Source organism: Anolis carolinensis, unplaced genomic scaffold, assembly GCF_035594765.1.
Source record: "Anolis carolinensis isolate JA03-04 unplaced genomic scaffold, rAnoCar3.1.pri scaffold_12, whole genome shotgun sequence".
Classification (NCBI taxonomy): domain Eukaryota; kingdom Metazoa; phylum Chordata; class Lepidosauria; order Squamata; family Dactyloidae; genus Anolis; species Anolis carolinensis.
Genome location: NW_026943823.1, coordinates 8,771,685 through 8,799,426, shown reverse-complemented (window position 1 = coordinate 8,799,426; position 27,742 = coordinate 8,771,685). Strand labels below are relative to the sequence as shown.

The following is a 27,742-nucleotide window of genomic DNA, read 5'->3' as shown; positions in this document are numbered from 1 at the left end:
TAGGAATATAGACTTCGCATCAGAACCAACCAGAGTCCCTTGCGCATCTTGCCAAGGAACACTACAAACTTCCTAATTGGAAACGCTATTGTCAGCGGCGTCCACCCAGCGGAGGCCTAGCCTTTTGAATTACTGCAAAACAGAGAGAGAGAAAAGGAGAGAAAGTACATAAAGACATGCAAGAACATTTTTAGGACACTTGTTGTGAATTCAAGACACAATCCAACATGTTAAGTCAACATTTCAAGAGCAGCCTGAGAGACATATGAGTGCCTGACGCACCCGAGGTGCTTTGCCACACGTCACACATGCACTTGGGCACACGCGCACAAAAAAATGTCCTGAAAATCAAAAGTGATAGGAAAATTTGCTTTAACACGGGGTTTATTTTGAAGAGAGTAACGGAGAGGGAGAAGAGGGAGAGGGTCAAGGAGGGAGAACGGGCAGACACTGATGTAAGGCAAGGAGGTGTTGCGGTCTACTACACCATGCCACTCTGCATGTGTATGTGGAAGGAGTAGGGCTGGTAGATAATGGGGGGCTGTCCATGCGCAATATAATAATTGTTGAAGTTCCTGTCGCTGATGTACGGAGCGGGCTGATAGTAGCACGTCACGTTGGCCGCGTTGGGGAGGATGTTCTGCTCTCCGAGCACTTTGAGGGCCAGGATGGTGATCATGTTGAGCGTCTGCCTCCGCTCGTGGCCCATGAGGCAAACCGTACTTTCGTTCACGACCGCACGCAGAGTCATCAGGTAGTCGTACTTGCTCTTCTCTTCCCCTATGAAGTGGTTCCGTAGATACGACTCGATCTTCCGCTGCTGCTCAGCCACGTCGGGGAAGTCGATGAAAAACCGAGAACACATGTAACGTTCCAAGGACTTGATTTTGGCCTCGTTGGCTGGTTTAAAATCCCGAACCAGGAGGTTGCTGTATTTCAAAAGGCCTCCACCACGGATCTCTTCAGGGTTCCTTGTGGCGATCAGTTTGTACTTCAAGTGGTCCATGGCCTCGTCAAACTCTCCGTACATGCTCTCAGCAATAACAGATGGGTGAGCGTCCTCGGACAATTTGCTGTCTCCATCACTGTAAACATCCAGAACAGAGTCCAGGATAATCTGAAATGAATCGACGCTAAACTCAAACTGCCGTCTAAGAGAGTTGACAAATTTGAGCTCCACGTTCTTGCCACTGTTGTTTGACAAGGAGATGAGGCTCCACCGATCATGATCTGTGGACACTTTGACCATCTTCTGGACATAGGCGTCCTTCATGGTCTGGGCTGTGATCTTCTCCTTGTTGACACATTTGGGCAAGAAGTCCAAGAGGCAATTCAACACAGACTCCTTCACCACTTGGAACTCTTGCTCGCTTGGAAGCTCGACCCCGAAAATGATGTCCAGGTCCTTGTAGCTGGTCCCATTTTGCTTCACGAGGATGTGACTCGCCGTGGAGCCATTCAGGCGAATGTCCCGGATGACAATCTGCTTTTTGATCAGCTGCTCTTTGACCACCCGGATGATGTCCTTTGGCTTTACCTCCAGTGTTGGGAAATTTCCTCTTCCATGAATGGGGATCACCTCTGTGAGCACTTGATCCAGGATTTGAAGCTGTTCCCAGGTGAGACAACTGAATCTCTGATCTGAACCCTCAGTCATCATGAAATCAGGTGGTAAACTAAAGGGGAAACACAAAGAAAAATAGTCAGCGATATCTCAAAGGCTCGGGATTTCACTGAGGCACCCTGCCTGGAGATGGAGAAGAATGTCAACTCTCATGGAATCAAATGGAGAAACATCACAAGAACTATCTAATCCAACCCAGTGCTTGGCAGGAATACACAACGAAAATGCTTCTCAAAATTAACTCTCAGATTAGTCCATATTATGTATCTATTTGTCTATCTAATACAGTGGTTCTCAAAGTGTGCTCTGTGGAGCCCACTTCTCAGCCAAAGAGCCAGTGTTGTCCATAGATACCTCCAAGGTCATGTGGCCAGCATGACTGCATGGAGCGCCATTACCTTCCCACCGGAGCGGTACCTATTTATCTACTCACAGTTACATGTTTTCAAACGGCAAGGTTGGCAGAAGCTGGGGCTAACAGTGGGAGTTCACTCCGCTCCCCAGATTCGAACCACCAACCTTTCAGTCAGCAAGTTCAGCAGTTCAACAGTTTAACCTGCTCCGCCACTGAGGGCTCCATTATATATAATACGATATATAATATAATATATAAACAATTAAACATTTCTTGAGGCTCCATGAAAAATGTATATTATATATTTTAATTTTTTTAATTAGTTTTCTTAAAATGTATCCATACATCAATACTTTCAATACTCTTATATTTCACACTCAATTCATTGCATTGACTATATATATATATATATATCTATCTTGAATGTTGTTTCTTTTCACCTCTGTGCGCCCCCACCCCCACGCCCGCGAGCCACTTCAATTTACATTCTCCTTCCAAAGTACCATTTCTTCTTGTGGAGGTATTATATTATATTATATTATATTATATTATATTATATTATATTATAGATAAACATTTCTTGGGGCTCCATGAAAAATGCTTATTATATTATATTATATTATATTACATTAGGTAAAGGTAAAGGTTTCCTTTGACGTTAAATCCAGTCATATCTGACTCTGGGGGTTGGTGCCCATCTCCATTTCTAAGCCAAAGAGCCGGCGTTGTCCGTTGACACCTCCAAGGTCATGTGGCCACTAGCATGACTGCATTATATTATATTATATTATATTATATTATATTATATTATATTATATTAGCTGTGCCCGGCCACGCGTTGCTGTGGCGTTGTCTGGTGGTGTTGGTGAGAAATTGTTGAGGTAGTGGTGGTATTGAATGTCTGTTGTATGGTTGTCTTTATGTTTAGTATGCACACCGAAGTGGATTATATGGCAGTGTGGCGTCAAGATAATCCAGTTCAAAGCAGATAATATAAGATTCTAAATGGGTTATATAGCTGTGTGGAAGGGCCTTGAGTCTACACTGCCATATAATCCAGTTAAAATCTGATAATCTGTGGAAGAGGCCTAAGTGAGGCCTAACTGTGCCTGTCCCCCGGGCTGAGTAGGTTGCTAGGAGACCAAGTGGGCGGAGCTTAGCCTTCAAACTGGCAGCAATTGGATAAAAACTATTATTCCTCTCCCTCTAATTAGGACTTTATTTTTCTTTTCTTTTTGTTGTATCAACCTAGAGCCGTGAATGATGGGTTGTGTTGTCAAATTTCGAGGTTGGGGGGGCCTGTAGTTTTGTTGTTTTGTTCGCTGCCCTGATGCCATCACTCTTTTATATATATAGATTATATTACATTATAGATAAACATTTCTTGGGGCTCCATGAAAAATGTTTATTATATTATATTATATTATATTATATTATATTATATTATATTATATTATATTATATTATATTATATCATAGATAAACATTTCTTGGGGCTCCATGAAAAATATTATTATATTACATTATAGATAAACATTTCTTGGGGCTGCATGAAAAACCTTTGCTTCAAAAAGGGCTCCACGGCTGAAAATGTTTGAGAACCCCCTGATGTAGTATATAACAAAGTGTGCACAAATATGTAGAAAATTTGCATTTGGGAGAAAAAATGTGCACAAAGATGCATATCACTTTCATGTGAATGTTTTAAGGTGGGATTTTTTGCTGTGTTCCCAAACTGGAGAAATGGCAAACTGAAAGAAATGTCCATTGAAACTGAAATGTGTGGATTCATCCATCTCTGGACAGAAAAGATGGAGCAAAACTACTCTTCGGCTCCTTCTTATTCTATCTCATTATTTCATGTACAGTCCGTTGTGCTTTCAAGCTAGACCTTTTTGGACTTTCATCCTCGTTTTCTCCTTTTTTAAAAGAGAGTCGTGCAGTTCGTTTAAAGTTGCTGCAAGACTGCGTTTCCTTCCTGTTCAAGTTTTGTTCCTGAAATTAGGTTATGTCTTCGACTGGTTCCAGCCTGGCAGAACACAAGAGATGAAGAAGAGCATAGGTGAGATATAGAGAAACCCCTGGAAAAGGATGGCGCTGCCATGGAGACCAGATATAATGAAGCAAGGCATGAGGCCGGTGTTAGACAGATGGAGATGCTGCGTGAGTCAGATGATGTGAAGCACCTGACTCAATGACTGTCACAAGCCTTGCGAGTTTTTTTCCCAGCTGACTGAAATCACAGTGTGTATATGTACTTTGCAGCACTGGTGTGTTGTTTTGTAAAAAAAAAAAAAAGTTGAATTTAGAGAAACACCTCGAAAGGGTTGAATAAATTCCCATTGCAATGTTAAAAAAACAAGGCATTTCAAGTATAAACTTTTATGTGAATGTGTTCAGATATCCTGCATATACAGTAGAGTCTCACTTATCCAAGCTAAACGGGCCAGCAGAAGCTTGGATAAGCGAATATAATAATAATAATAATAATAATAATAATAATAATAATAATAATAATAATAATAAAACTTTATTTATACCCCGTCACCATCTCCCCAACGGGGACTTGGGGCGGCTTACATGGGGCCATGCCCAGAACAATACAATATAAACAGCATAGAAAGAACAACACATCACAACACAGTGAACAATACAATAAATGATAATATCCATTACAATGCAAAATAAAAAAAAATCAATAAAAACAAGGGCAGGCCACATGAACATTAAGTTAAAACTCAGGTGAGAAAGACATAAGAGTAAAATCATAAAGAACAGGGACAAAGAAAGTGGTGCAGTCTAGAGGATAGATAAAAGAAATATAATATCTTGGATAATCAGGAGTGATTAAGGAAAAGCCTATTAAACATTAAATTAGGTTATGATTTTACAAATTAAGCACCAAAACATCATGTTACACAACAAATTTGACAGAAAAAGCAGTTCAATACGCAGTAATGTTGTGTTGTAATTACTGTATTTACGAATTTAACACCAAAATATCACAATATATTGAAAACATTGACTACAAAAATAGCTTGGATAATTCAGAAACTTGGATAAGCGAGGCTTGGATAAGTGAGACTCTACTGTATTCCCAAAAGTCCATCTCCTACTATTGCCTCTTTATTATGTAAGGTAGGTTGAGGTGCATCTATACCATAGACTTAATACAGTTTAACACTGGGTTGCTGAGAGTTTTTCGGGCTGTATGGCCATGTTCCGGAAGTATTCTCTCTTGACGTTTCGCCCACATCTATGGCAGGCATCCTCAGAGATTGTGAGTTTTATATTTCTGTGGAAGGTGTAGGGTGGGAGAGAGAACTCTTGTCTGTTGGAGGCAAATGTGGATAGTGCAACTGACCACCTTGATTAGGATTGAATGGCCTTGCAGCTTCAAAGCCTAGCTGTTTCCTGCCTGGGGGCAGAGCCGGTCCAACAATGAGGTAAATTAAGCGGTTGCTTGGGGTGCAAAACATACGGGGGCGCAGTCAAGACTGCTTTTTCTGTTGATTTCTTGTAAAACATGATGTTTTGGTGCTTAATTTGTAAAATCTTAATGTAATTTGATGTTTAATAGGCTTTTCCTTAATCTCTCCTTATTATCCAACATTTTTACTTATCCAACGCTTTTATTTTTCAGTGATTGGTTTTGGGGGGGGGCAAAATTCTGTTCACCTACACTTGAAAAATACCTAGGGCCGGCTCTGCCTGGGGGGAATCCTTTGTTAGGAGGTGTCTGGAATCTCCCAGTTTCATACCATTTTAACTACAATGGCTCAATACTATGAAATCCTGGGAGAGAAAAGCAGCTGGAAAAGTAGGATGACAGAGGATTGAATGGGGCTGTCCTTGCCAATCATAGAATCATAGAATTATAGAGTTGGACCATCCAGTCCAACCCCTTTCTGCCAAGAAGCAGGAAAATTGCATTCAAAGCACCCCCGACAGATGGCTATTCATCCTGTTTAAAAGCTTTCAAAGGAGGAGCCTTCACCACAGTCCGGGGCAGAGAGTTCCACTGCTGAACAGCTCTCACAGTGAGGAAGTTCTTCCTAATGTTCAGGTGGAATCTCCTTTCCTGTAGTTTGTACATCCCAGTCTCCAAGGCAGCAGAAAACAAGCTTGCTCCCTCCAATGACTTCCCCTCACATATGTATACATGGCCCTCATCATGTCTCCTCTCAGCCTTCTCTTCTCCAGGCTAAACATGCCCAGATCTTTCAGCCGCTCCTCATAAGGTTTGTTCTCCAGACCCTTGATCATTTTAATCGCCCTCCTCTGGACACATTCCAGCTTGTCAACATCTGCCTTCAATTGTGGTGCCCAGAATTGGGCACCGTGTGATTCCAGGTGTCATTTGACCATGTTAGAATAGAAGAGTAGCATGACTTCCCTGGATGTAGAAACTGTTGGATTATGGTTGTATGTGTATGAAATGTAAATCAAGTGTTTCTGCTGTTTTGCAAGTGTGTGTGTTTCACCAATGACTGTCAGCCTTGACTGACAGCCTGCTGTGACCTATGGGGCATGGTTTCCGGCCTTTGGAGGTCGGAACTTCCTCCAGACTGAGGAATGTGCTTTCTTATCTCTGTGTGTTGAGCTGGTGCTTGCCGAGGCAAGAGGCTATAGAAGAATGCCAGCTCAGAGCGATGGCTTTCGCTATGCTTTGTAAATATGTTTATAGATATTGAAATAAATGTTTGGACTTCAGACTACAGATGTGTTTGAGTTTGACATTGAACAGAGGAATTGGTGTGACAGACGATTGCAACCAATTCATCAGGGTGCTGGAGAAGATGATTGATGGAGTTTGAAGAAACCCACCCGGCACGCACCCTGACCTCCAATTTATGCAGGCCAAAATCCTATTGCCTTTCTTAGCTTCCGCATCGCATTGTTAGCTCATGTTTAACTTGTTGTACATGAGGACTCCAAAAACTTTTTCACACATATTGTGATGTCTCAGGGACCCTCGAGTCATGACCCCGCAGCCATTATGGATCAGACTGAAGAGGATATGGGGTTTGTGCCGTGACACATATTGTTGCCAAGCCAGGCATCACACTTTCTATATCTTTGCATGATGTACATGATGATGACTGGGGCTGCATCTACACTGTAGAATTAACACAGTTTGACAGCACTTGAGATGCTGTGGCTCTATGTTTTGGAATCACGAGATGTGTAGTTTGGTGGAGCACCAACAATCTTTGATAGAAAGGTTCTGGTTCTATTTCACCAAACTTTTTAAAAAGCAGAAATGGCATGCATTTCAATTTAGGAAAGAAATGTCATTTGTGCAAAGCGGGAGTGAAATTCTCTTCGAAGCAAGGGCTGAAGCTTTCAAGAAGATTCCTCATCAAATTGCACCGTGTTCTACAGCATTATTATCGGCATGATTGCAAAGAAACGTTTGGGCACATCATGATTCATGCAACGCGTTCTGGAAAGCTTCAGCCGCTTCCTCAAAGTGGATATTTATGAAAGCAATGATGAAGTTGCAAACCAATATGGGGAAAAATGATGAAAAAGAGGTTGAATGGGTTTAACTGAAATTATTCTTGGAAAGGCCAATTGAGGCGTGATAATAAACATGGCACAAATGTTCGGATAATGTGACTTTATTTTGTCCAGCTCAAATCTGGGCACATCTAGACTGAAACTGCATTATATGGTCAATGTAGACTCATATAATGCAGTTAAAGCAGGCATGGGCAAACTTTGGCCCTCCAGGTGTTTTGGACTTCAACTCCCACAATGGAATTGTGGGAGTTAAAGTCCAAAACACCTGGAGAGCTGATATTTTGAGAATTTGAGGGATATGTTTTCATATATTTTCCCATCCCTACCATGGGCAAGCCATTGCTCTCTAACCAGAGCCACATTGCATGAGAAAATTGCCCGGTCCCTTTTAATTGTGGCCTTTCAAGCTACGTTCCATTAAGTGACTCAGTGTCCATAGTGAGCAGATTTACTCTCTTATCTCAAGGTCACGCATGGCTTCCTGAGCTTTCATTGCCATTATTGTTCTCTTCCTCTGACAACACATGCGAACCCAAAGCCAAATGTTGCTCATCTGCTTCAGAGGGGAAAAGAGAAGCAAACGCAATAATACAATCATAAAAGGGGTCCCAAAGGCTACAGTCAGAGCAGTCACCAAAGACCAGTATTTTCTGTTGGTCATGGAGGTTCTGTGTGGGAAGTTTGGCCCAATTCTATCATTGATGGGGTTCAGAATACTCTTAGATTGTAAGTGAACTATAAATCCCAGCAACTACAACTCCCAAATGACAAGGTCTATTTTCCCCAAACTCCACCAGTGTTCACATTTGGGCATATTGAGTATTTGTGACAAGTTTGGTCCAGATCCATCATTGTTTAAATCCACAGTGCTCCCTGGATGTAGGCGGACTACAACTCCAAAACTCAAGGTCAATGCCCACTAAACCCTTCCAGTATTTACTGTTGTTCATGGGAGTTCTGTGTGCCAAGTATGGTTCAATACTATCATTGGAGTTCAGAATGTTCTTTGATTGTAGGTGAACTATAAATCCCAGCAACTACAACTCCCAAATGCCAAGGTCTATTTTTCCCCCACCCCCACCCCCACCCTTGTATTCAAATTTGAGTGCATCAGGTACATTGAGTAGCCTTGCAGCTGCAAAGTCAATCAGTGTTGTTTGTGATGTCTCAGGGACCTTTGGCCCATGACCCCACAGCCATCATAGATCAAACTGAAGAGGATTTGGGCTTTTTCCCATCTCAGCAAGATTCTGTTCCATTCCAGATGTCCCCTGTTGACATTTTCGTGCCAACGCCAATTGAAACAGAGCCTGGTTCCCTGGAAAGTGTTGTGTTTGATAGGAAGGCCTTTCTCAAAACATATCGCTCCCATAAGCAGTTTCTAAGACGAAGCGCGAGATTAGCGGAGAGAGACGATTGTAATTAAACCGTTTCCCTTGTGAAGTTTCAGGCATGTTGAAACAACTTCGTTCTCTGGGAAGTTTGGGGAGTTAAACACCTGTTGGGGGAAGCTCTTGAACTTCCATAAAAGTTCTGCACTGAGCTTTCCCTATCGAGGTGTCAACGTCACTATTCAAAGAAGAACATGACTCTTGTTTCCGAGCTTCCAAGCGGCCCTCCGGTGCGCTTACTCTCGAGTAGACCGGGAGTTGCGTTTCCACTCCTGATCAAGTTTGGACTGCGTTTCAGATCCACCACGAATTTAGCTTGCCTAGCCTCGAATCCTTGTCTGGACTTTGCTTCAAGAATCTCCCTGTGAATCCTTGCTCTTTCCCCACTCAAACTTCCAAAGAGTTTGAGTGTGTTTCGGTCATTGGATTATAGACTTTGGACTCTAATATTGGACATATAACTTCATTTATTTGGACTATTTTTGATCTTTCCTAAAAGGACAATTGCTTGACTATATACTCTGCATACTTTTGTTTTATTCTTTTATTGCATTAATAAAGATATTAGATTGATTATTCGCCTCCGTGTTGCGCTGCTTAGGGGTGTTACATTGATGCTGGAGGCAGCCTTAATTTGGGAGGTGTTAACTGGCACTTGATTGTTTGCTGTCTGGAATTCCTCTGTTGCTGAGCAGTATTCTTTATTTACTACAGTAGAGTCTCACTTATCCAACATAGACGGGCAGGCAGAATGTTAGATAAGCAAATATGTTGGATAATAAGGAGGGATTAAGGAAAAGCCCATTAAACATCAAATTAGGATATGATTTTACAAATTAAGCACCAAAACATCATGTTATGAAACAAATTTGACAGAAAAAGTAGTTCAATACGCAGTAATGCTATGTAGTAATTACTGTATTTAGGAATTGAGCACCAAAATATCATGATGTATTGAAAACACTGACTACAAAAATGCGTTGGATAATCCAGAACATTGGATAAGTGAGTGTTGGATAAGTGAGACTCTTGAATATGCTTTTTTAAAAATACTGGTAACCCGTGGCACAGCGTGTTAAAGCGTGGAGCTGCTGAACTTGCTGACCAAAAAGTCTGTGGTTTGAATCTGGGGAGTGAGATTAGCCCCAGCTTCTGCAAACCTAGCAGTTCGAAAACACACAAATGTGAGTAGATCGATAGGTACTGCTCCAGCGGGAAGGTAATGGCGCTCCATACAGTCAAGATGGGGCTAATTCTGGGGCTTACTCTGCTCGCCATGATAATCCATGCTTAATCCGCTATTAGACCCAGCTTCTGCCAACCTAGCAGTTCGAAAACAGGCAAATGTGAGTAGATCAATAGGTACCGCTCCGGCGGAAAGGTAACAGCGCTCCATGCAGTCATGCCCATGACCACATGACCTTGGAGGTGTTTACGGACAATGCCGGCTCTTTGGCTTAGAAATGGAGATGAACACCAACCCCCAGTCAGACACGACTAAACTTAACGTCAGGGGAAAACCAGATTGTGTTCATTTTCATGCCTCCAGGCAACACCGCTGATTGACTTTGCAGTTGCAAGGCTACCCGATGCTAATCAAGCTTGCCAATTGCAATTAAAGAGTGGGAAGAAATTTGGCTGAGGAATCTAAAGTATACTTACACAACAGATCTTAAAGAAAATTATTTGAAAATGATGCACCCCTGGTACATGACACCAGCAAAACTTGGAAGAATGTACCAGAACACGGACAATAAATGCTGGAAGTGCAAGGCAAATGAAGGTACATTCTTCCATTTATGGTGGACATGCAAAAAAAAATAATCAAATTTTTGGAAAAATATCCATGCCGAATGTCAAAAAAATTTTTAAAAAACTTTTCCAATGAAACTGGAATTTATCTTCTGGGCATGTTTGATCTAGAATTATTTGCAAATCGAAATTTAGATCAATTGTTTACTTTTTTAACAACAGCGGCAAGACTAGTTTTCGCCAGAAGTTGGAAGTTACAGTAGAGTCTCACTTATCCAACGTTCTGGATTATCCAACGCATTTTTGTAGTCAATGTTTTCAATATATCGTGATATTTTGGTGCTAAATTCATAAATACAGTAATTACTACAAAGCATTACTGCATATTGAACTACTTTTTCTGCCAAATTTGTTGTCTAACATGATGTTTTGGTGCTTCATTTGTAAAATCGTAACCTAATTTGATGTCTAATAGGCCTTTCCTTAATGCTTCCTTATTATCCAACATATTCACTTATCCAACATTCTGCCGGTCCGTTTATGTTGGATAAATGAGACTCTACTGTAGATACTATTCCTGAAATGATGGATTGGATTATTAAAATAATGGAAATAAAAGATAGGGACAAATTAACTTTTCTATTAAAAGAAAACCATGGCAGTGGACTAAAGAAGACGGATTGGACACCTTTAGAAAATTATCTAAAGAAATATTAAAGCTACGAGTGGGAAAGAACTTGTATTTCGTTTTTATATTGATAGTACAGTAGAGTCTCACTTATCCAACATAAACGGGCCGGCAGAATGTTGGATAAGCAAATATGTTGGATAATAAGGAGGCATTAAGGAAAAGCCCATTAAACATCAAATTAGGTTATGATTTTACAAATTAAGCACCAAAGCATCATGTTAGACAACAAATTTGGCAGAAAAAGTAGTTCAATACACAGTAATGCTATGTAATAATTACTGTATTTATGAATTTAGCACCAAAATATCACGATATATTGAAAACATTGACTACAAAAATGCGTTGGATAATCCAGAATGTTGGATAAGCGAGTGTTGAATAAGTGAGACTCTACTGTACTAAAATATTATTTTACAGGAGGAGAAGAACGGAAGCTACCAAATACCCCTCTTCCTAACCTCACCCCCCCCCCTTTTTTCCTTCTTTTCTGCTGGTTTCCTACTTTCCTATACCTACATTGTTCCCCCACTTTTATGTATATAAATTGGTTTTTTTTTCTTTCAATAAAAAAATATTCAAAAAATAAAAAAGCTTGCCAATTGCAACAATTGCAAAACTGGGCTAGCAATAGAGGCTGTGTTTCCAGCTCCTGTTACAGGACCTCTCTGCTCAATTTCCCATGAAGATATTAATCTATTCATACTTACGATGGAAGGGTCTTGCCAAGCACACACTCCTGGAGAGTCAATGCAACGAGGATACACTGGATGCTGTGGCAAAAGGATGAGTGGTCATCTTGGAGCCGATGAAAGCATGAGCCTCACTGGAGAATGCTGCAGGGTCAGAACAAATGGCGAGATGACTTTTTGAGACGGGGAGGGTCAACTTGTTGCACAGTTTTAAGTCATGCATTCTTTTAAGATGCAAGGAGTCAGATAAAGATCAGAGAATGTGATTTGCAAAATGCACCTTTAATTAAATGCATACATTAAAATATTAAATGGCATATGATTTAAATGTCAAAAATACGGTTGCTGTTGAGTGCTTTCCAGTTATGTCTTACTCATAGCCCCTAATTTCCAAAATAAAATCAATGAGGTTTGAGTCATTTTTGCCATTTCCTAATACTTAAAATGAGGAGGTAAAAACAAACAAGTAGTAGTACTAGTAGTAGTAATAATAATAATAATAATAATAATAATAATAATAATAATAATAATAATAATAATAATAATAATAATAATAATATCAAGACTGAACTGCAAAGACTCTGGCAGAAACCAGTGCAAGTGGTCCCGATGGTGATGGGCACATTGGGTGCCATGCCAAAAGATCTCAGCCGGCATTTGGAAACAATAGACATTGACAAAATCACAATCTGCCAACTGCAAAAGGCCACCCTACTGGGATCTGCACACATCATCCGAAAATACATCACACAGTCCTAGACACTTGGGAAGTGTTTGACTTGTGATTTTGTGATACGAAATTCAGCATGTCTATCTTGTTTGCTGTGTCATAATAAAATAATAATAATAATAATAATCCAAAAATACATCACACAGTCCTAGACACTTGGGAAGTGTTCGACTTGTGATTTTGTGATATGAAATCCAGCATATCTGTCTTGTTTGCTGTGTCATAATAAAATAATAATGGGACCCTGAAGAAGGAGACAGAAGGCCTGATCCTTGCAGCCCAGGAGCAAGCCATCAGAACAAATGCAATGAAGGCCAAGATCGAAAAATCAGCTGATGACCCAAAATGCAGACTGTGCAAGGAAACCGACAAAACCATGGATCATATCTTCAGCTGCTGTAAGAAAATCGCACAGACAGACTACAAACAGAGGCACAACTATGTGGCCCAAAGGATTCATTGGAACTTATGCCTCAAGTACCACCTCCCAGCAGTAAAGAACTGGTGGGATCACAAACCTGCAAAAGTATTGGAAAATGAGCACGCAAAGATCCTGTGGGACTTCCGAATCCAGACTGACAAAGTTCTGGAACACAACACACCAGACATCACAGTTGTGGAAAAGAAAAAGGTTTGGATCATTGATGTCGCCATCCCAGGTGACAGTCGCATTGACAAAAAACAACAGGAAAAACTCAGCCGCTATCAGGACCTCAAGATTGAACTTCAAAGACTCTGGCAGAAACCAGTGCAGGTGGTCCCGGTGGTGATGGGCACATTGGGTGCTGTGAAAAAAGATCTCAGCCAGCATTTGGAAACAATAGACATTGACAAAATCACAATCTGCCAACTGCAAAAGGCCACTCTATTGGGATCTGCACGTTATCATCCAAAAATAGATCACACAGTCCTAGACACTTGGGAAATGTTCGACTTGTGATTTTGTGATATGAAATCCAGCATATCTATCTTGTTTGCTGTATCATAATAAAATAATAATAATAATAATGGGACCCTGAAGAAGGAGACAGAAGGCCTGATCCTTGCAGCCCAGGAGCAAGCCATCAGAACAAAAGCAATTAAGGCCAAGATTGAAAAATCAGCTAATGACCCAAAATGCAGACTCTGCAAGGAAACTGACAAAACCATTGATCATATCCTCAGCTGCTGTAAGAAAATTGCACAGACAGACTACAAACAGAGGCACAACTATGTGGCCCAAATGATTCATTGGAACTTATGCCTCAAGTATAAATAATAAATAAATAAATAAATAAGTACCACCTTCCAGCAGCAAAGAACTGGTGGGATCACAAACCTGCCAAAGTATTGGAAAATGAGCACGCAAAGATCCTGTGGGACTTCCGAATCCAGACTGACAAAGTTCTGGAACACAACACACCAGACATCACAGTTGTGGAAAAGAAAAAGGTTTGGATCATTGATGTCGCCATCCCAGGTGACAGTCGCATTGACAAAAAACAACAGGAAAAACTCAGCCGCTATCAGGACCTCAAGATTGAACTTCAAAGACTCTGGCAGAAACCAGTGCAGGTGGTCCCGGTGGTGATTGGCACACTGGGTGCCATGCCAAAAGATCTCAGCCGGCATTTGGAAACAATAGACATTGACAAAATTACGATCTGTCAACTGCAAAAGGCCACCCTACAGGGATCTGCGCACATCATCCGAAAATACATCACACAGTCCTAGACACTTGGGAAGTGTTCGACTTGTGATTTTGTGATACGAAATCCAGCATATCTATCTTGTTTGCTGTGTCATATAATAATAATAATAATAATAATAATAATAATAATAATAATAATAATAATAATAATAATAATGTGTTGCTTTACATAATCCTTCCCAATGTTTAGACTGCAACTCCTTATCAGCCGCAGGTAATATGGGCAATACAATACAAAGGAACAAATGGAGTTATTGTTGGGTTGTTGTGTGTTTTCTGGGCTGTATGGCTATGCTCCAGAAGCATTCTCTCCTGACGTTTCACCCCCAACTATGGCAGGCAAGTGGGGTTTATATATCTGTGGAATAATGTCCAGGGTGGGAGAAAGAACTCTTGTCTGTTTGAGGCAAGTGTGTATGTTGCAACTGGCCAGCTTGATTAGCATTGAATAGCCTTACAGCTTCAAAGCTTGGTTGCTTCTTGCCTGGGGAATCCTTTGTTGGGAGGTGTTAACTGGCCCTGATTGTTTCCTCCTAGGAAACAAACTGCATTGATTCTGCAGTGTAAATGCCTCCCAAATTCCAGCTCTGGAAATCTGAGTTGTGACAGAATGCATGCATTTCAGAGTCTCCCATAATCTTGCCTATGCAGCTGCTGCTTTGGCCAACCAAGCCTTCTTTCGCCATTTAATACGGCCACAAATTTCAACCTCTTTATTAAAAAATTATTTAAATATCCTATGGGAGATATGATTACAGTTGTTATAGAGACGTACAGTTATGAGATAGCTGATGAAGAAATAGGGAGCAATTTGAGAGAGGAGAATAAATGGAAATGGGATGAGGAAATTGAAGCGTGAAAAAAGAGAAAAGTCGGTCGATAATAAAACCTAGAAATGTGTGTGTCTGCGTGTGAATTAACCAAAAGAGTTATGTCCATGAATGTAGTTTGAATGTCATACTGGAGTTTCAATACTTTGGGCATTAACATTGCGATCTCGTCCAAACGGACTTGGAAACAATGTGGTTTACTGCCTTGCGAGTGAGTAAAAGACTGCAGTGTAACAAACGTCCCTATTAGGAAACTGAAAGGCTTGTTCCACTGTTTACAGAGTCTGCATAACCTGTTCTGGAACGCAGAGTTTCATCATGTCATTCCAAGAATAATACCATTTATTGTATGTGTGTTTGTGCTTGCGAGTTGCCTGGCCATTTTATGGGACTCAAGCATTTCATAGGGGTTTCTTAGACAAGGAAGAATCACAGGTAATTCTGCCAGGTCCTTCCTCTGAAAGATAGGCTATGGCACCTCATCTTCATTGGCGGTCTCCCACCCAAATACTAGCCAGGGCCAAACTTGCTTATGCTCCCAAATCAGACAGGATCTGGAGCTTTATTAGTTTAGTAAACAGACTTCCAAGTATTCTGTTAGTTTGCTGAAAATGCAACTAGACTAGAGCCAATGGCTACCGTGTTTCCCCAAAAATAAGACAGTGTCTTATACAGTAGAGTCTCACTTATCCAAGCTAAACGGGCTGGCAGAAGCTTGGATAAGCGAATATCTTGGATAATAAGGAGGGATTAAGGAAAAGCCTATTAAACATTAAATTAGGTTATGATTTTACAAATTAAGCACCGAAACATCATATTATACAACAAATTTGTCAGAAAAAGTAGTTCAATATGCAGTAATGTTATGTTGTAATTACTGTATTTACGAATTTAGCACCAAAATATCACGATATATTGAAAACATTGACTACAAAAATGGCTTGGATAATCCAGAGGCTTGGATAAGCGAGGCTTGGATAAGTGAGACTCTACTGTATTAATTTTTGCTCCCAAAGATATCCTAGGTCTTATTTTCAGGGGATGTCTTATTTTTCCATGAAGTAGAATTCACATTCTAGGAAAGAGGGGTTTATATACCTGTGGAATAATGTCCAGGGTGGGAGAAAAAACTCTTGTCAGCTTGAAGCAAGGGTGAGTGTTGCAATTGGCCACCTTGATTAGCATTGAATAGCCTTACAGCTTCAAAGCCTGGCTATCGGTATTTAAAAACTTTAAAATCGGGACAGTAAATAATGAACAACACTCAGAAAACAGAGAAATTCCAGACAGGAAACAATCAGGGCCAGCGAATACCTCCCAACAAAGGATTCCCCCAGGCAGGAAGCAGCCAGGCTTTGAAGCTGCAAATGTAGGTTTTATAATTGAAGCCTTGGGAGAAGATCCTGGATTGTGTCTCAGTCAAGTTTACTCTGCCAACGTAATAGAGATGTACCTTACACCAAATCTGGCAATTTCTCCATCCAATGGAGAATGTTGTTGGCTCTTAATCTTGGGTTGAACCAGATGGTCTGCAGATGTCAATAGCTCAAACCTGGGACTTTTTGCATGGGAAGCATCCAGAGAGCTGTGCTTTCATATGAACTTAGTATAGTGTTGGACTAGAACACCAAGGGATCAGGCTTTAGCCATGGAAACTCACTGGGTGACCCTGGGTGAATCACACTCTCTCAGCCTTACTATGAAGACATTCTGCCATGAAGATTCCCCAACAGATTCCTTTTAGAGTAGTGATTTCCAAACTCTGGTTCTTCAAGTGTTTTGAACTTCACTTTGGCCAATCGTGAGAGATTCTGAAAGATGAAGTCCAACATACATAGAGGACCAGAGTTTGGGAATCATTACTTTAAGGCAGGCATGGACAAACTAAGGCCCGGGGGCCAGATGTGCTTATCTCAGGCCCTCCTCTTATTCCCTGGCATAAGGATACAGCAGCATGGGGGAGGCAGACACAGAGCAGCTGAGAGCCCTCTGGAGTGCTCTCAGCCACCGCGTGTCTCACCTTCCTCCTGGCGTAAGGATGGTGAGAGCAGCCCCATCCTTTTACCGGGAGGATAGCTCAAGGAAGGCACGTGGTGGCTGAGAGCCCTCCAGAGCACTCTCACCCATCACGTGTCTCACCCTCCTCCCGGCATAAGCATGGTGCGAGCAGCCCCATCCGTATGCCGGGAGGACAGCTCAAGAAGACACGTGGTGGCTGAGAGCCCTCCAGAGCACTCTCAGCCACCGTGTGTCTCACCCTCCTCTGGACAGCTCAAGGAAGACACATGGTGGCTGAGAGCCCTCCAGAGCACTCTCAGCCACCGTGTGTCTCACCCTCTTCCCGGCTCTCAGCCACCGCGTGTCTCACCTTCCTCCTGGCATAAGGACGGTGAGAGCAGCCCCATCTGTATGCTGGGAGGACAGCTCAAGGAAGACACGTGGTGGCTGAGAGCCCTCCAGAGCACTCTCAGCCACTGTGTGTCTCACCCGCCTCCCGGCTCTCAGCCACCGCGTGTCTCACCTTCCTCCCAGCATAAGGACGGTGAGAGCAGCCCCGTCTGTATGCCAGGAGGACAGCTCAAGGAAGACATGTGGTGGCTGAGAGCCCTCCAGAGCACTCTCAGCCACTACGTGTCTCACCCTCCTCCTGGCATAAGGACGGCGAGAGCAGCCCCATCCTTTTACTGGGAGGACAGCTCAAGGAAGGCACGTGGTGGCTGAGAGCCCTCCAGAGCACTCTCACCCATCACGTGTCTCACCTTCCTCCCGGCATAAGGACAGCGAGAGCAGCCCCATCCTCTTACCGGGAGGACAGCTCAAGGAGGACACGTGGTGGCTGAGAGCGCTCCAAAGCACTCTCAGCCACCGCGTGTCTTGCCCTCCTCCCGGCTCTCAGCCACCGCGTGTCTTGCCCTCCTCCCGGCTCTCAGCCACCGTGTGGCTTGCCCTCCTCCCGGCTCTCAGCCACCGCGTGTCTCACCTTCCTCCCGGTATAAGGACAGCGAGAGCAGCCCCATCCTTTTACTGGGAGGACAGCTCAAGGAAGACACGTGGTGGCTGAGAGCCCTCTAGAGCACTCTCAGCCACTGCATGTCTCGCCCTCCTCCTGGTATAATGCCAAGAGGACAGCCCAAAGATCAGGGGAGAAGAATTGGGGCAGTCACCACATGTCCTGCCTTTCTCCTGGCATAAGGATGGGGAAAGCAGCCCTGTTGTCATGCTGGGAGGACAAACTGAGGATGACCCAGGCCCTGCCTTGCCCCCTCCCAGGCCCTATCCCTCGCAGGCCTATACCACCCAGCGCACAGACAGCCCCCCATCTCCCAGCCCGGCTCTCCAGACTGGGCCTGCAATACGACCCCAAGGCAAATAAGTTTGCCCATGCCTGCTTTAGATAACATAAACATCAATATCAGGGTCACCCAGTGAGTTTCCATTGCTTGGTCCCACCCTGGACCTTCGACAGAAATATAAACCTTCCTTGCTTAGTTTTTCCAATATACCTCACAACCTCTAAGGATGCCTTCACAGATGTGGGAAAAACATCAGGAGAGAATGCTTCTGGAACATGGTCATACAGCCCGGAAAACTCACAACAACCCTGTGATTCCAGTCATGAAAGCCTTCGACAACACATCAACATCTTAATAAACCGAATGAACTTTGCTGTTTGGAGTTGCTACACTTCCTCCTTTACTAGGATGGAGAATAATATGAATCAGGAAATAGGAGTATAAATGGATTTTTCAAAGTGACAGCCCTCTGAAGCCTGCTGATTCATTGTCCTTCGGGCCACAGACACCAGATAAAGGAAATACGAATAGTAAATAAAAAGGGAGGATTTCAGATAAAAATTGCAACAGCCCTTCCAGGCTGAACATCTCCCTTCACACAACTAGCCCTGGGCACCTGTCTCCAAATGTATGTTTATGCAGATTCAACCAGGGAAGAGAATGCGTCCTGCCAATTCCAGGCCCTTTTTGGCCACTTTGCAGCAAAGGAAATCACTTTGTCCAATGATTCATTAATGAAAATCTCTTGTCGCTGGAGCACCGTTGGGAGGCCGGGTGGGAAAATTGGCGTGACGAGCTTAGAAAGGACTGAATGAAGCAGATGCCGGTGGCTCATCGAGATGGCTAAGCAAAGGATAAGAGGGTGGAAGGGAGAATCAGCCTGGGAGGAGGACAATTATATAAGCCCTGTGGATACAAGGTTATTGAACTGTTTGTGGGAGAGAGCACAGGTTGCAGGAGGACTCTCCGTAAGGTATGAGTTATATCTACAACCCTTCATAAGTTAACAATGAGGCATACATAGCACATCTTCTCCCCTCTTTGCTCTCACAAACAACCCTACAAGGTAGATGGGCAGCTGTTTCTCCCCGTCCATTGCCATTGAATCAAATAAGAAGATGGTTCTTGTGTGTTTTCCAGGCTGTGTGGCCATGTTCCAGAAGTATTCTCTCCTGACGTTTCACCCACATCTATGGCAGGCATCCTCAGAGGTTGTGAGGTCTGTTGGAAACTAGGCAAGTGGGGTTTATATATCTGTGGAATAATGGCCAGGGTGGGAGAAATATAATATGCAGTGTCCAGGTTGGTTCATCAAGATTGGACAAGTCTACATAAGGACAACCAAATGCATCAATGACCAAACACAAATCAAGGAACACAAAAGGCACTGCAGGAAACAGACAGGAAACAATCAAGGTCAGCTAACACCTCCCAACAAAGGATTCCTCCAGGCAGGAAGCAGCCAGGATTTGAAGATGCAAGGCTGATCAAGGTGGCCAATTGAAACATTCACATTTGTCTCCAACAGAAAATATTTATTTCTCTCACCCTGGACATTATTCCATAGATATATAAACCCCACTTGCCTAGTTTCCAACAGACCTCACAACCTCTGAGGATGCCTGCCATAGATGTGGGTGAAACGTCAGGAGAGAATACTTGTGAAACATGGCCATACAGCACGGAAAACACACAACAACCCTGTGATCCCGGCCATGAAAGCCTTCGACAACACAAATAAGAAGACTTGTACAAGATTAATGTTTGTGTAGATGGGTCCTCCATGTGTTCAGTGTCAGTACAAGATTGATGGGAGCTTTCATTATTGGGTTGCTGTGAGTTTTCCAGGCTGTATGGCCATGTTCCAGAGGCATTCTCTCCTGACATTTTGCCCACATCTATGGCAGGCATCCTCAGAGGTTGTGAGGTCTGTTGAAAACCAGGAAAGTGGGGATGACAGTAGAGTCTCGCTTATCCAAAGTAAACGGACCGGCAGAACGTTGAATAAGCGAATATGTTGGATAATAAGGAGAGATCAAGGAAACGCTTATTAAACATTAAATTAGGTTATGATTTTACAAATTAAGCACCAAAACATTATGTTATACAACAAATTTGACAGAAAAAGTAGTAATGCTATTTTGTAATTACTGTATTTACAAATTTAGCACCAAAATATCACGATGTATTGAAAACATTGACTACAAAAATGTGTTGGATAATCCAGAACGTTGGATAAGTGAGACTCTACTGTATATATATTCCAGGGTCGGAGAAAGAACTTTTTTGCCTGCTTGAGGCAAGTGTGGATGTTGCCATTGGCCAGCTTGATTAGCCCTGAATGGCCTTGCAGCTTCAATGCCTGGCAGCTTCCTGCCTGGGGGAATCCTTTGTTGGGAAGAGTTAACTGGCCCTGATTGTCATGTCTGGAATTCCTGTTTTCTGAGTGTTGTTCTTTATTTATTCCTCGACAAAACACCCAAGAGGACCCAAGTTTGCCCATGCCAGAAACTCAAAACTTTATAACACTTCTGCCCATGCCAGAATCCCAGAAACTCAAAACTTTATAACACTTGGCTATACTTATAAACATCCAGTTTTTCTGTTAATAAAGCCTCTGTATGGCTTCTTAAAGAGTGAAAAATCAAGATTTTGTTAGAAAGTAACTGTGTTCAAACCCTGAGCAACAAACACATAGTATTAAATTAAAACACAATCAATGTTGGAGATTCGATGAAACACGTAGGAATTTTACCCTGCCTCCAAGACAATCTGCATGGCATCCAAAGCAAACACTCATCTCTTTAAGAGACGGACTGTGTTTACCGGAAGCCAGCAACTTTCCAGGGATTTACAGAATCCTTCCCAATGTTTTAGAACTCCTTATCAGCCCCAAGAAGTATACAAAGGATTATATGGAGTTTATTCCTGTGAGTTTTCCAGCCTGTATGGCCATGCTCCAGGAGCATTCTCTCCTGACTTTTCACCCACATCTGTGGCAGGCATCTTCAGAGGTTGTGAGGTCTGTTGGAAACTAGGCAAGTGGGGTGGGAGAAAGAACTCTTGTCTATTGGAGGCAAGTGTGAATGTTTCATTTGGCCACCTTGATTAGCATTGAATAGCCTTGCAGCTTCAAAGCCTGGCTGCTTCCTGCCTGGGGGAATCCTTTGTTGGGAGGTGTTATTATTATTATCCAAAATATGGGGGGAGGGGGTGAATCCAAGGTCTCCATTTAAATCTTCGAGTCCCCACATCAGATCAACAAAGCTAGACAAATGCTATATACCAGAGTGTCAGATTTTGGTGTTCAAAGACTGTAATATGAGCATATGCCTCTGTTATCTGGATTCTGCAAATGGGAGACTGTGTCATCAACAACAACAATAAACTAGTGGCATCTCTCACATCCTTTCCTGAAGTCTTCAATGGAATTCAGCTACAAACTAACCTATGTCATCATACGCCAACCCTGTTGGTGATGAAGGGGACTTGAAACCATAACAACAACAACGACAACAACAACAACAACAACAAGTGGAACTCTCTCTCTGCCCCAGAGTGTGGTGAAAGCTCCTTCTTTGGAGGCTTTTAAGCAGAGGCTGGATGGCCATCTGTCGGGGGTGCTTTGGATGTAATTTTCCTGCTTCTTAGCAGGGGGTTAGACTAGATGGCCTGTGGGGTCTCTTCCAGCTCTATGATTCCAACAACAACAACAAAAACAACAGCCTTAATTCTACAATATTGATGCACCCCTAGTGTGGTGCTGTCTGAAAACTATGATATAATAATAATAATAATAATAATAATAATAATAATAATAATAATAGAAAATGCATGAAATCTACAGTTGTAGATAGATGCTGCCTGGAAACCACGATTAAATAGTAATAATCTGCAATATAGACGTACTCTGAGTATGATGGAAACCATGATATAATAATAATAATAATAAGTAGTAGTAGTAGTAATGATAATGTCTATAATGTTAATGATGATGATAATAACGATGATGATCATGATAGTGTTAATAGTGATGTTAGTGGTAATAATAATGTCAGTGCTAATAATGATGATAATGTTAATAATAATGATGGTGGTGATGATAACAATAATGATAATGTTAATGATAATAATGATGATAGTGATGATGATGATGATGATGATACTGATAATAATTACAATGATAATAATAATGATCATGATAGTGTTAGCAATAATGTTAATGATGATAATAATGATGATGGTGATGTCAATGTTTATAATGATGACGATAATGATAATGTTAATTATGATCATAATGGTAATAATAAGGTGATAATTATATTGATAATGATAAAAAAATACTGATTATGATAATGTTAATGATATTAGTAATGGTGATGATGATGATAAGGTTAATAATAATGATGATGATAATGGTAATAATGATGGTGTGTTGTCGAAGGTTTTTGTGAATGGAATCACTGGGTTGCTCACTGGGTTGCTGTGAGTTTTCTGGGCTGTATGGCCATGTTCCAGAAGCATTCTCATCTGACATTTCACCCACATCTATGGCAGGCATCCTCAGAGGTTGTGAAGTCTGTTAGAAACTAGGCAAGTTGGGATTTATATATCCGTGGAATAATATCCAGGGTGGGAGAAAGAACTCTTTATCTGTTTGACAAGAGAAGTCAGCCATAGCAGAACACTTGATAAACCAACCTGGACAAAGCATATTATTTGATAACACAGAAATTCTGGACCACTCTAACAACTACATTCCAGACTACAAAGAGAAGCCACTGAAATCCACAAACATGTGGACAATTTCAACAGAAAGGAGGAAACCATGAAAAGGAACGAAATCTGCCACTGGTATAAAAAAAAAAACTCAAAAGGATTTCCCCATGCAGAAAGCAACCAGGCTTTGAAGCTGCAAGGCTATTCAAAGCTAATCACAACCTCTGAGGATGCCTGCCATAAATGTGGGTGAAACGTCAGGAGAGAATACTTCTAGAACATGGCCATACAGCCCGGAAAACATACAACAATTCACACTTTCTTCCAACAGACAAGAGTCCTTTCTCCCACCCTGGACATTATTCCACAGATATATAAACCCCACTTGCCTAGTTTCCAACAGACCTCACATGCCATACATAGATATGGGTGAAATGTCAGGAGAGAATGCTGCTGGGGCATGGTCAGACAAAGAAAACTCACAGCAACTGGGTGATAATGTTAATGATAATAATAATAATAGTTAAGGATAACAATAACACTAATAATGATGTTAATGATAATAATAGTGATAATAATGTTAAGGATAGTTAAAGATAACAATAACAATAATGGTGATGATAGTGATGATGTTAATGATAATAATAATGACAGTTAAGGATAATAATAACACTAATAATGATGTTAATGATAATAATAGTGATAATAATGTTAAGGAGAGTTAAGGATAACAATAACAATAATGGTGATGATAGTGATGATGTTAATGATAATAATAATGACAGTTAAGGATAACAATAACACTAATGTTGATGTTAATGATAATAATAATAGTGATAATAATGTTAAGGAGAGTTAAGGATAACAATAACAATAATGGTGATGATAGTGATGATGTTAATGATAATAATAATGATAGTTAAGGATAACAATAACACTAATGTTGATGTTAATGATAATAATAATAGTGATAATAATGTTAAGGATAGTTAAGGATAACAATAACAATAATGGTGATGATAGTGATGATGTTAATGATAATAATAATGACAGTTAAGGATAGCAATAACACTAACGATGATGTTAATGATAATAATAATAGTGATAATAATGTTAAGGAGAGTTAAGGATAACAATAACAATAATGGTGATGATAGTGATGATGTTAATGATAATAATAATGATAGTTAAGGATAACAATAACACTAATGTTGATGTTAATGATAATAATAATAGTGATAATAATGTTAAGGATAGTTAAGGATAGCAATAACAATAATGGTGGTGATAAGTGATGATGTTAATGATAATAATAATAATAATAATAATAATAAAGGATAATAATAACACTAATGATGATGTTAATGATAATAATAATAGTGACAATAATGTTCATGATAGTTAAGGATAACAAGAACAATAATGATGATGTTAATGATAATAATAATAATAGTAATAATAATGTTCATGATAGTTAAGAATGACAATAATTATGATGTTAATGATAATAATAATAGTGATAATAATGTTAAGGATAATAATAGCATTAATGGTGATGATAGTGACTATGTTAGTGATAGTAAAAATAGTGGTAATAATGTTCATGATAGTTAAGGATAACAACAATAATAATGTCTATGATGATGATGATGTTACTGATAGTAAAGACAGCAGTGATGATGCTGTGTTGTCGAAGGCTTTCATGGCCGGGATCACAGGGTTGCTGTATGTCTTTCGGGCTGTGTGGCCATGTTCCAGAAGTATTCTCTCCTGACGTTTCGCCCACATCTATGGCAGGCATCCTCAGAGATTGTGAGGCATATAGAGAAACTAGGCAAGGAAGGTAAATATAAATAGGCCGGGCTGTGGCGCAGGCTGGATAGCAAGCCAGCTGCAACAAATCACTCTGACCAAGAGGTCATGAGTTCGAGGCCAGCCCGTGCCTGCGTCTTGTCTCTGTTCTATGTTATGGCATTGAATGTTTGCCTTTATGTGTGCAATGTGATCCGCCCTGAGTCCCCTTCGGGGTGAGAAGGGCGGAATATAAATGCTGTAAATAAATAAATGAATAAATATCTGTGGAGAGTCCAGGGTGTGAAAAGAGTCCTTTGTCAGTTGGAAGCCAGCGCTAATGTTTCAGTTAATCACCCTAATTAGCATTGGGCAAAGTTTGTCTCTTGCCTGGGGGGCATCCTTTGTTCAGAGTCATTAGCCGTCCTTGGGGCTCCTCTGCCCTCAGAGTGTTGCTTCCCATCTACTGTTCTGATTTTTGAGGTTTTTTTTTAAATACGGGTAGCCAGATTTTGTTCATTTTCATGGTTTCCTCCTTTCTGCCTAGTTTATCCTTCCTTGCCTAGTTTCTCCATGCCGGAATATAAATGCTGTAAAGAAATAAAGAAATAAATATCTGTGGAGAGTCCAGGGTGTGACAAGAGTCCTTTGTCAGTTGGAAGCCAGCGCTAATGTTTCAGTTAATCGCCCTAATTAGCATTGGTTTGCCTCTTGTCTGGGGGGCATCCTTTGTTCGGAGTCATTAGCCGTCCTTGGGGCTCCTCTGCCCTCAGAGTGTTGCTTCCCATCTACTGTTCTGATTTTTGAGGTTTTTTTTAAATACAGTAGAGTCTCACTTATCCAACACTCGCTTATCCAACGTTCTGGATTATCCAACGCATTTTTGTAGTCAATGTTTTCAATACATCGTGATATTTTGGTGCTAAATTCGTAAATACAGTAATTACTACGTAGCATTCCTGCATATTGAACTACTTTTTCTGTCAAATTTGTTGTATAACATGATGTTTTGGTGCTTCATTTGCAAAATCATAACCTAATTTGATGCTTAATAGGCTTCTCCTTAAGCTCTCCTTATTATCCAACATATTTGCTTATCCAACGTTCTGCCGGCCCGTTTATGTTGGATAAGTGAGACTCTACTGTACGGGTAGCCAGATTTTGTTCATTTTCATGGTTTCCTCCTTTCTGCCTAGTTTATCCTTCCTTGCCTAGTTTCTCCATGCCGGAATATAAATGCTGTAAATAAATAAATAAATAAATATCTGTGGAGAGTCCAGGGTGTGACAAGAGTCCTTTGTCAGTTGGAAGCCAGCGCTAATGTTTCAGTTAATAGCCCTAATTAGCATTGGAAAGGGTTGTTGTGTGTCTTTCGGGCTGTGTGGCCATGTTCCAGAAGCATTCTCTCCTGACGTTTCGCCCACATCTATGGCAGGCATCGGATGCCTGCCATAGATGTGGGCGAAACGTCAGGAGAGAATGCTTCTGGAACATGGTCACACAGCCCGAAAGACACACAACAACCCTGTGATCCTGGCCATGAAAGCCTTCGACAACACATTGAGCATTGGAAAGGTTTGCCTCTTGCCTGGGGGGCATCCTTTGTTCGGAGTCATTAGCCGTCCTTGGGGCTCCTCTGCCCTCAGAGTGTTGCTTCCCATCTACTGTTCCGATTTTTGAGTTTTTTTTAAAATACGGGTAGCCAGGTTTTGTTCATTTTCATGGTTTCGTCCTTTCTGCCTAGTTTATCCTTCCTTGCCTAGTTTCTCCATTCCTCACAACCTCTGAGGATGCCTGCCACAGATGTGGGCGAAACGTCAGGAGAGAATACTTCTGGAACATGGCCATACAGCCCGAAAGACATACAACAAGCCAGTGATGCTGCTGCCGGAAGGCGCTTTGGGGGAAACACTCACCGGGATGTGCTGCTGGAGGAAAGGGGGCTGGCTGCCCTTCTTCTTCTTCTTCTTCTTCTTCTTCTTCTTCTTCTTCTTCTTCTTCTTCCCCTTCTCCTCCTGCTCCTCCCCGTGGGGCGGCGAGGGGATCGGGGCCCCTGCCTTTCCCGCCGGAGGAGGGCTGGGTGGGGCAGAGAGAGAGAGAGAGCCCAAGGAGGGAGGGAAGGAATGAAGGAAGGAGAGGAGGAAGGAAAGAAGGAAGGAAGGAAGGAAGGAGAGGAGGGAGGAGAGGAGAGGGGAGCCCCGGAGGCGCGCCGGAGCTGCTGTCCACGGCGGCGGTGGTGCTGAAATGCGCCTCTGCCTCTCTCTCTCTCTCTCTCGCCGCGCCCGGCTCAGCCCTTGTAGCGTAGGCTAGTGGCCATGGCAACCCCACGTCACATAGTTTGAGGGATGGGAGACCCAGGCGGGAAGGGAGGAGGAAGAGCGAAGCAGCCCAGCAGAGGAAAACCCGGCCCGCGCTCGCCCGGCAATAGAGAACAGCTCGCCCAAAGCCAAGGAAAGAGGAGCAGGGAATTGTATCATGTGAATGGGCCCAGTGTTGCACTTTGCCCCCTTGAATCAAATTTATCATGCTGAGGTGAGAACCAGTGTAGATCAAAAACAGTCCTTTTGGGACTTGAGAGCCAACAACAACAACAACAATTTATTGATTAGCCAGTTGGCCTTATCAAGGACAGACAATACAAAAACAACATACAACATACAT

At 41.8% G+C, this 27,742-nt stretch overlaps 1 protein-coding gene across 1 annotated transcript; it reads right to left on the bottom strand.

Moving 5' to 3' along the window:
* Positions 1 to 355: 355 nt before the first annotated feature.
* Positions 356 to 27,347, bottom strand: tent5d (terminal nucleotidyltransferase 5D). The gene is made up of 3 exons (XM_062963924.1): positions 26,998 to 27,347; positions 12,047 to 12,172; positions 356 to 1,676 (listed from the first exon to the last, which is right to left on the bottom strand). Exon 3 carries the CDS (start codon positions 1,658 to 1,660, stop codon positions 482 to 484), a length of 1,179 nt encoding a protein of 392 aa, XP_062819994.1. The 5' UTR covers positions 1,661 to 1,676; positions 12,047 to 12,172; positions 26,998 to 27,347; the 3' UTR covers positions 356 to 481.
* Positions 27,348 to 27,742: the final 395 nt, after the last annotated feature.